This window comes from Zootoca vivipara, chromosome 4, assembly GCF_965207765.1.
Source record: "Zootoca vivipara chromosome 4, rZooViv2.hap1.1, whole genome shotgun sequence".
In the NCBI taxonomy this organism is placed as follows: Eukaryota; Metazoa; Chordata; class Lepidosauria; order Squamata; family Lacertidae; genus Zootoca; species Zootoca vivipara.
The window spans coordinates 101185116-101199196 of NC_142587.1; the positions used below are offsets into that span (position 1 = coordinate 101185116).

The following is a 14081-nucleotide window of genomic DNA, read 5'->3' on the forward strand; positions in this document are numbered from 1 at the left end:
CCCCTCCTTCGCTGCATTGGTGCAGTCCGAGCGGAGCTTCGCCACTTGAAGCTGCAAAGAGACCGCGCTCTCCCCCTTCCCCGCCGCTAGAGGCCGCTGCCGGGCAAGCCGCGCGCCGGGAAGCCAACTGCGGCGCTCTATTGGCTGCCGGGGGGGGGAGTGGGCGGGACCGCGTAGCCCCGCCTCCTGCGAGAGGAGCGCCGAGGCCGACGGAACGACGAGGAAGAGACCAATAAGAACTGCGGAAAAGGGGGGGGGGGCAGACGTAAGAGAGCGAAGGGGGGCGCTGAGCGCGTGCATGGGAGATACCACTTGGGGTGGAGGGAAGAGAAAAGAGAGCGTGAGTGAGGAGCGCAGGCGCGCGCGGCAGGAGAGGGGAAGAGAGAGACCGTTCGTGGGAGAGTCCATTGCAGCACCGGCGGCGGGGGCGGCGTGCTGAGGAGAGACCAATTCGGGGAGGGGTGGGAAGAAGCGAGGGCCGGCCGCCCCAGTGCCCTGTGCCTGAGATAGGAGAGCAGCCCTCGTGGCGCTATTTGGGAGCCCAGGAAGGCCCTTGGGGACGAGGAGGAGGGGTGTTTGGGGGGGGGTCAGCTTGTGTGTGAGGGGGGTCAGCTTGTGGGGGGCATATTTTTTTGAGGGGGGCGGTGTGTGGGGGAGGGGCCTGCACCTAAGGAGAAGAACATAGTGTGAGGAGGAGAGGGAAGACCCACCCGTGTGTGTGTGTCCCGTTGTGTGTGGGACATTGTGTGTAGGGGGGGGAGTGGGCGTCAGCCAGGAGCTCTACCTGAGGCTGCTGCACCTGTGGACAGGTGAGGCCTTCCTTCTGCGCTCCCTGGTTCCCTCCCTCCTGGCCCAGCAAGGAAAAGTTCCTCCTGCTCTGGAAGAAGGAAGCCAGCCAGATTCTGGGACTGCCGTCAGGCTCCTCATTGACCTGGACGAGATCCTTAGATCCTCCTCCTCGTGTGACAGGCACCCCAGGGACACACTTCTAGGTGGGGTGGGGGGTGGGGCTTTCTTCTGGCCTGCCAGAGGTCCCTCCTGTGGAAAAACCACCAGGTGCCTTGAGAAGATCCGTGGCCACACTTGCTGGATCGCCTTCCCCAAGAGCTGAACAGGATTTATTTTATTTTATTTTTTTAAACAGACACGCAGAATCTTTCGACCTGACGAAGCTTTTTATTTGTTGTTTTATTTTCAGCGTTTGACACACACAGCCTGGCCTGGGGAGGGAGACTCTTATTGACAGCTGGGTAGAAGGAAAGGAAGTGGCCCAGAGTAGTCTGAAAAGGGATAACAGGGAGTGATTTTGCAGGGCAGACAGACAGGCAGAAATATCGCTTTGAAAGTTGTGCAGAAGCCAAAGTTTAAATGGATTAAATGGTTTGGTGGCCTTTGATTTGGCGGAGTGAAATCCAGGGGACGCCAAGCCGGGAAGGTCTGATCCAGGAGGTCGCAAGGCTGCTGTTTCTTGCTTCTGAAAAGAGCGCAGGAGTCTGATGAGAGCGGGTAGCTGGTCTCCAGACGTTTCCCTTCCCTTTGGTTCTGAGGAAGTTTTCTTTTTGATAGGAAAAGGGGGCAAATTGTGCATCAGGGCCCCCATTTCTTTAATCTTTTATCTGGCTGATGTGTTCCTCTTCCACGTTTTCTATATGTTGCTCTGAATTCACCTGCACGTACCTCTTTGCAGAGAGATTCCTGGGTTCCGTTAAAAGTAAATGCTTGTTAGGCTTTTAGCAGTCAGATTGAGACTCCTGCGGTGTGAAGACTGAAAATCTAGTTTGGCAAAAAAATTGTGTGTGTGTGTTTAGAATCTGTTACAGTTCTATTATACCAGGCATAATCTGGTCTCCTCTAGTTCTGAATCTGCTAAACTGTTCTAAACCTGCTGGCAGTTTTGGGGATGTGCTTGGATTACTACTTCATTGGTTGGGTTGCTTCAGCAGCCTAGTACATAATTTGCAAAAGAAAGCAGCCAAGCCCAGAGAATATTTTTACAAATTTCCCAGTTATTGTTGCATGTTGAAAACGGATGCTTTTAAGCGTTTAGGATTTGTATGACACCCCCACTTAGAGGTAAAACGAACCTTTCAGCGCCTGTTCTGCGGATATAGAAAAGGTTTCGGGAGGCTGTTTAATCTGGGGCAGAATTTCGAGCTGTGTTCAGCGGCTAGGGGAAAAACTCCTTAAAGCCTTTCCAACCTTTACTTCTGCAGCTTTTAGAAACAACCTGGCTCTCCTTCTGGGCTAGTGGACACTTCCTGTACTCTTTTGGAATATAAGAATCCAAGGACGGAAAGAAACAGGACTCACGAGTATCCCTGGGAATCTGGTCTTCTTTTTCTGTTGGGAACTGATGCCGAGGAACTCCTGACACGCGACAAACGCTGAAGGGTCTCCTTTGCCGGACACAACATGGATGTATGGTCCAGAATAGCCATATGGATCCTCTGCGGCTTCCTTCTGCACCATGGACAGGGGGAGAGGCCCCCAGGCACCTACCTGGACGATGCCACAATAGCAGGTCAGGAAAAAGTTGCTGGTAAGGAGCTGGTTTTGCCTTTTCTTAATCCTTTGGGGGTATAAAATAATGTTCCTTTGGGCTGCTGGCAGTGGGCTCTTCTCATCCCTGGGACTCTGCTTTGAAGTTGGAAGTTGTGAATTGGTCTTCCCTTCTTGGAGGTTCGGAAAAGAAACTTGTAAAGTATTTTAGAGCTCCCTCCTCGCCAACCTGAGTTCTGATGTCTGCTTAAATCCTCGCTGTTTTCGGTGGTCTTATACTGGTGTTTTTTTCTAGCGTGCCTGAGAGTTTCCCCTCCCCAACTCCACAATGGTTCTTTCTGTAGGCAATTTCAGGCTAGGAAACAAAAAACACTACGCATCTTGAAATAGGCTCCGAGAAAGGCAGCTAGCTTGAAGTAAAAGTGGTTATTTCCTGCTTTACATAGAGGAGAGAGAAAAAGAGCAGTGTGCTTTCTATCTGAAACCTGCTGATTTTTTTCAGATGGAAGATTTGCCTGTTTCAGGCTTGAGGTTTAGCTGTTGAGTGTCAACTGTCCTCTTTCCGTTGAGTTAAAGAATGTGACTGTAGGTGCAAACAGTGCACTCTTATCAGGCATTGAGTAAAACAGAACAGTATTTAGACCACATCTGCTTGTATCATATCTGAGCTTCGGAATATAGTAAAGGAGAATCCACTGTTCCCTGGTTGTTTGTGGTGTTGGAGCATTCCTAAAGATCTAGGGAAGCCCCATGCAGGAGTTTGATTTGCGAAGTGATGGCCCAGTGATGCACCATTGCCAGTTTCTCATGTTGAAAGTTCCCATAACTGCATCGCAGGTCTTTAAAATAGCTGCATGTCAGCATTACCTTAACTAACTGTAGGTTTATCAAGTGGCTTGGCAGAGAGAGAGAGAAAGGGGAGGGAGAGGGGGGAGGTTGTAAGAGTGTCAGAGTTGGAATCTTTGCACACCAGTTTCTAAGTGGTTTTTCTTGTTGAAATTCCCAAGAGGAATGGGAAATGTCCTTGTTGACCTTTGTTTGAGGGAAGGGGGTCATAATGGACCCTGAGTTTCTCTCTCCTCAATTGACAATAGCACAAATAAGTGTTGAGGAAGAGGCAGCCTGTTGCCATTTCCTGAGCACTGGACTGTGGAATTCACAAGGAATAGATACTGCTTATGGAGAGGAGGGTGACAATTCTAGCATCCACTGTTAGACTTCATAGAAAAGAGGAACGAAAACTAGATGCTGGCAAACAAATGACAGGAAGAGATTATCGCGTTAGTAGTAACCTGCATGTGAGTGCATGATCCAGTGTGGCAGTTCTTATGGTGCGTTGCCAATACCGAACCCCACTTGCACCCTGTATTACTGCCACAGAGAGGTGAGCAGTTATACTTGCATTGGGTGTGGACAAGTATTAGCAAACCAGCAGCAGTAATTTCCTGGGCATTTCTAAAGCTTCCCAGCGGCAACCACTTTTCTGGAAACACTTGTTTTCCAGGATGATAACCCTTAGCGGCTGGTTCTTCTAGCAGTGCCTGCAGGCCTTACTGGCAAACCGAAACTCCTTTATCTCAGGTGCCAGAACTTTAAACGAGCTGGGAAGCCAAAGTCTTCATCCACAGCCACATAAAAAAACTTGTTAGTCCTATTCTGTGCAGAACGTGCCTAGCTTAATTTGGTTTCAAAGTTTGCCTGCTTGCCAAATTTGGACTTTTGCAGGCTTTTGGTTGTTGAAAGTGACAGCTGTTGCTTGGAGAAGCAGATGTGGAGAGGTGCTGGAGGGCTTCTGTAGGAAGGATGTTCACTGAAGTCCTCTGTTGAGGACTTCCTTCTTGGGGTGCTAAACACTCAGCAGAAATAAAAATGGTTTCTGATTATTTTTCTGTGAGGACTAGAGAGCTAACTAGCATGTGTAGTATTTAGAGCAGAGTTATCCAAACACTGTGTCGGGACACGTTAGTGTGTCATTGTACAAACACTCCCCACACTCCTCCTGGGGCTGGAAAGGGGTTAGCTTAACCTCTGGTTTGCTGTGTCACGAAATGATGCATGTCTCAAAAGTGTGTCACCAGCATGAAAAGTTTGGTAAGCTGTGGGTTAGAGTGTTTGGACCAAAACCTGAGGGATCAAGGCTCAAATCCCCCACTCGGCCATGAAGCTCACTGGGTGTGGGTGACCTGGGGCCAGTCACTCCCTCTCAGCATAGCCTACCTAACAGGATTGCTGTGGGGTTTCAGGGAGAACCACGTACGCCACCTTGAGCGTCTTGGAGAACAAAATGTGGGCTATAATACAATGTGGGTTTGCAGCAATCAGCCTGCCAGTTGATGTGCGATAAAGGCTGACTTCCTTTCCTAACCATGTGCAGATCTGGTCATGCGTCCTTCCCCTTCCGAGCCTTGTTGAGTCTCACCTAGGACCTGCGGGAGCAGTGATGAATTTCAGCTTTACGGGGTAATCGCTTTTTTACAGCTGGCCATAAACCTCTTGCTTGGGCTTCTGATCCAGTACAGTACTTAGCATGACAGCCAGTTACCACACCTGCTTCTTTACCCTGCGCCAGATCAAATGTTTATCCAGCATGTTTTAAAATAATTACAATTGTCAGGACTCTGGCCTTGCTTGGCAACTTGTAACGCTCAGGCTGTCGAAATTACTCAATGTCCCCACTGCCCCCTCATTGTCAATACTTGCTGCGAGAGGCCAGCAGGAAGGAGGTTGTGTTCAGGCATTGCACTTTTCAGGTGCATAAAGAGCTGCCAGTCTGGTTACCCCTGCCTCCTCTAAGAAGAAGAAGAAGAGTTTGGATTTGCTATCCCGCTTTATCACTACCCGAAGGAGTCTCAAAGCGGCTCACAATCTCCTTTCCCTTCCTCCCCCACAACAAACACTCTGTGAGGTGAGTGAGGCTGAGAGACTTCAGAGAAGTGTGACTAGCCCAAGGTCACCCAGCAGGTGCATGTGGAGGAGCGGAGACGCAAACCTTCCTCCTCCTCCTCCTCCTCCTCCTCCTCCTCCTCCTCCTCCTCCTCCTCCTCCTCCTCCTCCTCCTCTTGTTTTCTATCCTCTTCGTCTTGTGTGGATTTCCTTGGGCTTTTCAGTATTGCAAGTAAATTCTGGAGCCCCTAAGTTAACACAAGTCAGGCAGATTCCAGGGCAGAAGCAGAATAGGCCTGTTAGGTGCTTCCTAGTGGGGTTTCACTTGCTTGAACAAACTGTCACGGACATGAGTCTACGTATATCTGCTCAGTGTTTAGGACCACAAGAGGTATGCATACTGCTGGGAGTATCCATTGCTCGAGGGAGGCCTTCAGAGGACATTGCGGGGACACTGCATGTGGAGATGTGGTGAGAGTTCCTGAAGAAGCTTTTCCTCAAAAAGTGTCGTGCTAATGCAGGTTCATTATATATCTCCGGAGGGTTGCATAACATTTAACCAGTTTTTTACCTGGTTCAAAGCCTCCCCCCCCCCCACAAATTCAGTTGGTGAATAAACATACTGTAGGCGTACCTGCTTTTGTGACTAATTCTGTGCCACCTTCAGGTTGCAGGAGAGTCTAAAAGAGTGCGCTATGGTATAATAAATATTTCCGTACCACATTGGAGACATCTAAGCAGCTAAAGCAACAACAAGCAATGAGCAACACACACAAAATGAAATGCTATGCCCTGTTAGGCTCTTTAGACTGGAGCTGCCTTGTCTGAACATGCGTCAAATCCTGAATAATTCTGGTGTGAGCAAGAGTTTTAAAAGGACAATAAAAAAGACTTAAGGTTTCACCCTTCCTCTGCTGATCTCGGCTGCTGGGCTGCGTCCTAGAGGCATGGAAATGGCTGTGGGCTACCATCTGCCCGCCATGGCTCACAGCCTTTGCCAAATTTGGCAGGGCTTTCAAAAGGCCTGCCTGTAGCTGCATTTGTGCCTGCTGGCTTACTCTGAGTCATGTTTTGGGGCTTGTGACGCAACAGGTGGGTTCTGCATGAGGAAGTGGTTAGACTAGAGTATCTTGATGCTGGTGTTGAAGGACCTGGACTTTCCCTCCATTCTGTTTCCTTGGAAGTTGACGCTGGCTTTTAAAAGCATGGTGCCCTGAACTCGGAAGTATCTTTTCCCAGCCTTTAACCATGGCAGGCAGGGGAGATGCAGTGAACAGGAAGAGTCCAGGCTCTCTGCCTTGCTCAGCTTTTCGCAATGACTAGAGACTCTCAACCCCATTCCTGCTGTGATGCTCCTTTGAACAGAAGCTGCAGCAGCAGTAGTTGCTGGAGGTCAAAAGAGCCATGCTTCCCGCTCATCTTCTTAAGCTCAGCAGCATCAGCTCAGAAAGTGATTTTGAGTTAACTTCTCTCTGCCCCCACTTGGCCCCAGAAATCATCATCAGGCCATACTGAAAGTCATCTATTGCTTCTGGAGAAGAGAAGATTCATTCTCTTTGTGCCCCAAGGGGAGAACTCCTGTGAGTTATCCTGAAAGGGGCTGCAACAGCTCCGTGGAAGTCGTAGACATTGAAGTAGCAGTGATACTACTGTTCTTTTTCCTTTATAAGAACTATATTGAATGCTAGTCAGAGCTTTAAAAGACCTGAAGGCTGTCTAGTTCACCCCCTAACTTGAGTGGGATTCTTTGAATCTTAGACTGCTAATAGTTCAGTTCTTTAAAATGTAGAAGAAAGGTCAGGTCAGCACCTTGAATTGAGCCTGGAAGCAAATTGGCAGCAAGTATAGCTGCATCAAATTGGAAGCAATGTGGCCTCTTCTCTGTGCTCTAGTCGAAAGAAGAGTTGCTGCTTTTTGTGATAGTGAAAGTTTCCGAGCCGTCTTCAAGGGCAGTTCAGTGTAGAACACATGTCTGTAATCCTGTTATGTGCATGATGGAAAGGAAGTCTCATTTAGTGAGGAAGGGCTGCAGAAACCCGGCACAAAGATTTGCAGCAGGACTAGGGAGCAACCCAAGGCTGCATAGCCACTCTTTCAGGGAGAGCTGGACCCAACAAGTGGTTGCCGTAACCCCACATGTCTGTAGTTGTGATTCCTGCGTTGCCTAAGGACCCTCTGGGTCCCTTACAGCTCTACAGCTCCATAATTCTGTGATCTCTTGTTCAGCTCTCAGATCAGAAGATATTGGAAAATAAAGTAAGGTGGCACCAGCATATTGATGACCTTGCTCTTTCACACAGTGGTGCGTAATTGTGGCAGGTCCATAGTTCAGATCAGCAAAATTCAGGGAGGACTTTTCAGAACGGCTCAGACCACAGCCTCCTTCATAGGTAGCATCATTTCACCCAGCCGCAGAGCTTTGTTTATGGCTGCTGGTCCATGAGGCTTCACTCCTTCCCAGTTGGCCCTCACCAGCTGCAAGGGTCAAGGGTCAAGAAAGCAAGTGGGTGGACACAAGTCCCCAAAGACTTTGCCCAGGTCCCCAGGAACCAATAAATGGAATGGATTCCATTGTTATTATTAAATATATTCCCTGCCCTTCATCAGTAGGTTCCATTGTGGGTTACAACAATTTAAAATTCAGAGTTAAAAACAGTTAAAGCATTGCTTCCTGCAACTGTGGAGGCAGAACATGGCCATATTGGCTAAGCAGCCTTTGATAGCACTCTCCTCCATTTATTTGTCTGTGCCTCTCTTAAAGCCATCCAAGATACTGGCCACCACTGCCTCCGGTGGGAGGGAGTTCCATAGTTTAGCTGTGCACTGTGTGAAGAAGTCTTTTCTTTTATCTGTCCCAAATCTTCCAACATTCAGCTTCGTTGGATATCCATGAGTTCTGGTGTTATATGTCAGAGGAAGAAACACTTCTCTATCCACTCACGCCATGCCAAGCATTGTTTTATAAACATTGTTTTACTCTCCTTTTTTCTAAACTGAGAGTACTTTCTGGCACGATTCCATCAGAAGCAAACAAATTAAATGTTACCCCGTAGAATAAGGATGTTCAAACAGTTGTAGTTTGCTAAGAGGAGTAAGCTCAGCCTCGAGGTGAACTTTGTATTCCTGTAAGTTCTCATCTTGCAGTTAAACTTGGTTCGTGGCCGTCACTCATTCCCCGGATCTAGTGCAGAAGTTTCCTGCTTGCTGCTAACAAACCCCAAAAACAATTCAGAGGCTCTGAAACTGCAGCCTGTGTTTTGGTGCTGAGAACCATGACTGAATTCTTTTCATTAATCAGCTTTGCTGCAGAAATAAAGCTTGATGCTGGATAAATTAATTCACGCACCCTAAAGACCAAGCTCATTCTGCATCAATTGAAGTTATTCTGGTGAGGGCGTCCCAAGATGACCTTCTGACATGATGGGCCAGATGATTGCCCTTTCTTGATTTAATTAGCCTCCCGCAAAGTAGTTCATTTAGGCTGGCTAGGAAGATAAGGGAAAGTTAAATGGCTTGCTCAACTCTGCATCAAACCTATTTACCCTTGTGATGACAAGGAAGTGCAGAGCCTAGGCATTGAAAACACATTCTGAACTTTGTATATTTAAAGCTGTAAATCATGCAGTTGGCCATATTCTGCTCTACCTGAATCTTGTTTATGAGGCCTGGATTTGATGGAACATTTTGCTGGGCTGATGTGTCCCTGATGGCGTTTCTGGGGAGCCTTGCTCTGATCATTAGCGATCTGCCTTGTTCCAGTTGAGGTTTACATGTCCATCTAGCTGGCCCACTGCTACGGTATGTGTTAAGGACATAAGAAGAGCTGGACCGGCACAGTGGCCAACCAGATACCCCGAAGGCAAGGCCAAAACCAGGATTTACAACTCTCTCCTCCTGCGGCTTCCAGCAACTGGTATTCAGAAGCATTGCTTCCCCTGACTGTGCTGGCAGAACATAGCCATCCTGGCTAGGAGCCATCAATAGCCCTCTACTATACTCATTTGTCTAATCCTCTTCTAAAGCCATCTAGATTGGCGGCTGTCACTGTCTCCTGTGGGAGCATCCATAGCTTACCTATGCACTGCATGAAGGAGGACTTCCCTCTGACTGGCACCAGCTCTTCAGCTTCTAAGGTTGAGAAAAGCCTCTCCTGTCAACTGTTACTTGACAGGGATTGAACAGGAGACATTCTCAATGAAAAGAGCTGTGCCCAGCTTGAAAGATCTCCTTTTTTTTGTGTGTGTAAATGAACTGTGGGCAGCACGCTTCATTCTTTCCAATAGCTGCTCTGGAGTCTGACTTCTACAGGATTTTCATTTTCCATGTCATGTTTCACCATAGCTATATGTCTCATTCACAGGAATCGTTCCAAAATTACGTCTGCAGAATTTGCAGAGGTGTTTTTGTTTGTACTTTTCTTTTAAAAAAATTGTTGGTTTTTTTAAAAAAAAGACATTTTAAACATGATCTGAGCCAGAAAGGCTGGCTAAATTCACAGTTTACTTCTGAGTCATCATACATTAAAATCGTAGCTCTAATGCACATAGCACAAATAAAAACATCAAATCTCAACACTTGTGCTATAAATTATTATTATTTATTATTATTATTTTTAAAAGATTGCTGTCTGAGATCCTTAGAAGTGGAGGGGTTTGGAGCTGGATCTGCAGTGTAGACCCTTCCCTCAGGGCCGCAGTGCTGAGGTAGGTTTGTAATACAGATTTTGCACCAAATGGAAATAAGTTGTTTAAATTCTTCTAATCTCCAAATTATTTGGGCTCTTTTCAAGCATTCTCTGCCCAGTGTGGAGGGCACAGGAGGGCATGTAATGTTAGAATGGTAAAGGAGCTACTTTCTTGATGAGTTTGCTTGTGTTTGTCCTGCACAATGGGAGGAAGTTCTTTTCTGACACAGACAATGGACATGGTTAGGTCTGCCATCTTCTCCCTTGGAACTGTGACTTGGCAAAACGTCCTGCTTTCCCTTCTATTGGGATGGGAGGGGAAGATGCAGGATGTGATGGGTTTTGCTGGTCTGCTAAGTGGTAGATGTGTAGTTGAAATCTGCAAATCCTGCTGTGACATTTTCACAGTTCAAACAGGGCATTTGCAAATTTAGAAGTGTTTGTGGGAAACCCGCAAAGATAATCGAGCTGTTTTGAAGGTAAATCATGAAATCTGATTACTTCTGGTGAAGAGAAGAAGAATATGTTGATATACCAACAACTTTCAAATACAGTCAAACCTCGGTTTCCGCCTACCTCTTTTTGCAACCGCTTCGGCGAGCGACCACCGCGGATCCGGAAGTGTTTACATCCGGGTTCCGTGGCATCGGATGCGCAGATGCAATCTGTGCAGCTCGTGCATGCGCAGAAGTAATGAGTAATTGCGTTGTTCCCGCGAGGGGACAATGACAATAAAGGTATCTTATCTTAAAAGAAGAAGAAGAAGCGCTCTATCGGTGCTTCGCGCACGTGCAGAAGCGTGCCTTTGGGAAGCGACCGCTTTGGGGAGCGACCGCCTCCGCGGAACGGATTGCAGTCGCAAACCGAGGTACCACTGTATTGTAAGAGGAAAAGAAAATACAGAAATGCCTACCACTGGGGGGATGACCGGAAGCATTCGGTTTAAAAGAGAAACTGCAGGGAAGCTGAAGTCACTTGTCAGGAAAGCCTTCGTACCTTTTGCCCAATTCCGCAATAACAAAAACTGGTAAAAAAATACTGTGAAATTTTCTGGACAAATTTGACTGGTCTGGGTGGATATTTTGAAAATACTAGAGAAGTGAACTCTGGGAGACCTGCATGTGACATATGTATGTGTGAGAGAGGTATGGAGGCATAAATGTCTTTGTTTGTGAACAGGAGTGAAATGAGGCCCTCCACCTCTCAGTGATGCCAGAAGAGAGAGATGCCTGATGCTTTAATCCCTTGGCCTTTAGATGATGCTGTCCAACCCACCTATAGCTTGTGGTTGTCCAGTGTTCCCTACTTCATTAAAGTGAAGTGGTCCCATTTGGTTCCCCCCCCCCACCTCGTGTCTATTTCTGATTCATCAGCCAAGCAAAGTGACATGGCTGGGATGTCTGGTGTTCTCTGGGACTCTGCTAGAAAAGACCACAGCTGCTAGGAGAGCCATTGGGTGAGCAGCTTATTATTTATTTAGCATATTTTTAACCTAATTTATAAGAATTCACAAGGCAGCTTCCGGCCATAAGTTAAAACAATATTATTCAAAAAAACATCAGTGTACCAATTACAGAAGAAACACAGGCAATTAAATCCACAGACAAAGCAGCAAGATTTGGTGCTGCTCTTTGAGACCTTATCTTGGAATCATTTTTTTTCAAAAAAAATTATTGATTTTCTAAGCACATATAACAAAATCGTTTTCTAGCACAACAGATTGTCATGTCATTGTCACTTTTCATCCTTGTGTGCTTTGCTAAGTTTATGCTTCCGTTTCAAGGAAGTTGCACAAGCAAACCCTTCAGCGAAATTCGCTGTGCAACAATGAGGCTCGTGTTGTGGTGTGAGAGGGTGCAAATCCTCATCAGGACAGCCCTCTAAGATGGGTGAGAATCCAACCGTGAGCATCGTGATTGGCAGCACTGTGCGGAATGGGATTCTTTGAGTGTCAGAGGCATGTTCTGGGCATTGTTTGAGACTGCTTTTTAAGTGATGAGAGACACAAGTCCTCATGTCGGGCTCTTCTTCCCCTTCCTCTTTCGGGGAAGAGATGTGTCTCAGTAGCAGAGCGCATGCTTTGCATCTGAAAGGTCCCAGGTTCAGTCTGAAACCCTGAAGAGTCACTGCCACTCTGTGCCAACAACACTGAGCCAATGCATTGTAAGGCAGTTTCCTGTGTTCCTGTTGGGGTTCCTGTTGGGCCTCAGACCCGAGGCCTCTTCAGATGAGGGGCACAGGGACCTGGACTTGGCAGCAAATCTCCAAACTGCTCAAGGATCCCGGGGAGCCCATCAGACGTGGGCATTCCTGCCCCGAGACTGGCAGTCTCTGAGACCATTTGGGGCAACAGCCCTGTGTTTTGGGTGTTTCTTTCCAGAGACTGGCAAGAAAGAACCCTTAGCATCCAGGCAAAAAGGGGTCCCTCTTTACATAGCACATAGTTAAACTATGGAATTCAGTCCCCCAAAAGCTGCAGTGATGGCCACCAATTTGGAGGGCTTTAAAAGAGGATTAGACCAATTCATGGAGGATAGGATTGTCAGTGGCTACTAGTCTTGATGGCTCTGTTCTCCCTCTCCTGTTGGAGGCATTGTGCCTGAGAATGCCAGCTGCTGTCCTCTGGCTCTGCTTCTGGACTTCCCATTACGGACATCTGGTTGGCCATTGTGAGAACAGGATGCTGCTGGGCCCCTTTGGTCTGATCCAGCAGCCAGGCTTCTCTTACGGATTTGGCCCACAACCTGCATTTCTTCGCTGCCGGTGTCGGAAGTTGGCTGCCGTTCCATGGTGTGTCAGCAGAGCCGAAAACCAGGAGAGTTGAGCTTTGCATGCCAGACTAATAGAGAAGTACCTGCTTCTCTGCTTGGGCACAGAAGTTGGTTGTCCTGGATATAGGAAACAAAGGCACAGTGAGTGGCTGGCATTTGCATCCAATTCCAACTTCCTGTTTATTTCAGGTTTTAAATGCTGGTACCTCCAAAACAGGAGCTCATAAAAAGGTTTCCTCCTTTCTACTCTTATGCCCTGTGCAGTGTTAGAAAATGGGACAGAAAAACTAGGAGCCAAATGGCTCCTGGGACCTGGGTTGTAAGTGCCAAAACAGAATGTCTACTCGCCATGGGGGTGTCAGCAACACTTTTTATTTATACTTTTGGAAAGCATGAACTAATACACAGTTCACATAAGTGACACATTGTTAATATCACATTTGTAACAGAAATTGTTAATACATGTTTAATTTGGTGTTTACAATAAAAATATTGGTACCGTATTTCAGTTTTCAAAACACTCTACTCTTTATTGTTAAACACCTTAACATATTGTCTATCTTTAACATATACTTCGAGGCTTCAAAGCACATACATTTCAGTAATCCTTGAGTGTCAGCCAGGTGCAAAAAATGGCACCCAGACTTTTTGAGGTGCTCGCAAATGGAGAATCTTAAGGCGCAAAATGCACCTGGCACCTGCTAATTTCGAACTCTGGCGCTGTGGCCTTCAGCGTAGACCTCACCCACAATGACTACACCCCTGAGCAGTTGCTTGCTGTGTGCAGTTAAGGGGGCCTATATTTTCCATGTCTACATCTGCTTGCCTGGTTGCTTGAGCGGTTGAGAACAGGAAGTGATGGTATGAATTCTATCCTATACTTAAATAGCCCAGCCCAACATATATAAGAACATAATAAGAGCCTGCTGCATCAGGTCGATGGCTCACCTAGCATCCTATTCTCACAGTGGCCAACCAAATGTATGTGTGAGAAAACCACAAGCAGGATCCAAGCACAAGAGCCCTCTTCCCTCACGTGGCTTCCAGCAACTGGCATTCAGAAGCATTGCAGCCTCTGACCGTGGAGGCAGATCATAGCCATCATGGCTAGTAGCCATCGGTAGCCCTTCATGAATTTGTCTAATCCTCCTTTAAAGCCACCCAAGCTGGTGGCCATCACTACCTCCTGCAGGAAGGAGTTCCACAGTTTAATCACGCGTTGAACTATATTAGAAGGCTGCTTC

General features: G+C 47.2%; 1 protein-coding gene across 8 annotated transcripts in view; it reads left to right on the forward strand.

The window, feature by feature from the left end:
• Nucleotides 1–297: 297 nt before the first annotated feature.
• STIM1 (stromal interaction molecule 1) overlaps nt 298–14081 on the forward strand; it is a 108543-nt gene continuing 94759 nt past the window's right edge. For 2 of the 8 annotated variants that reach the window (XM_088668909.1, XM_060274125.2), the window contains exons 1-2: nt 657–809; nt 2214–2521. In XM_088668909.1, the coding sequence (XP_088525035.1) occupies nt 2413–2521 (109 nt within the window). In that variant the 5' untranslated portion in view covers nt 657–809; nt 2214–2412. Of the gene's footprint in view, nt 341–473; nt 810–1010; nt 2540–14081 lie in introns of those variants that run through there. The other 6 variants (XM_060274121.2, XM_088668912.1, XM_088668911.1 and 3 more) reach the window with 5 other exon arrangements.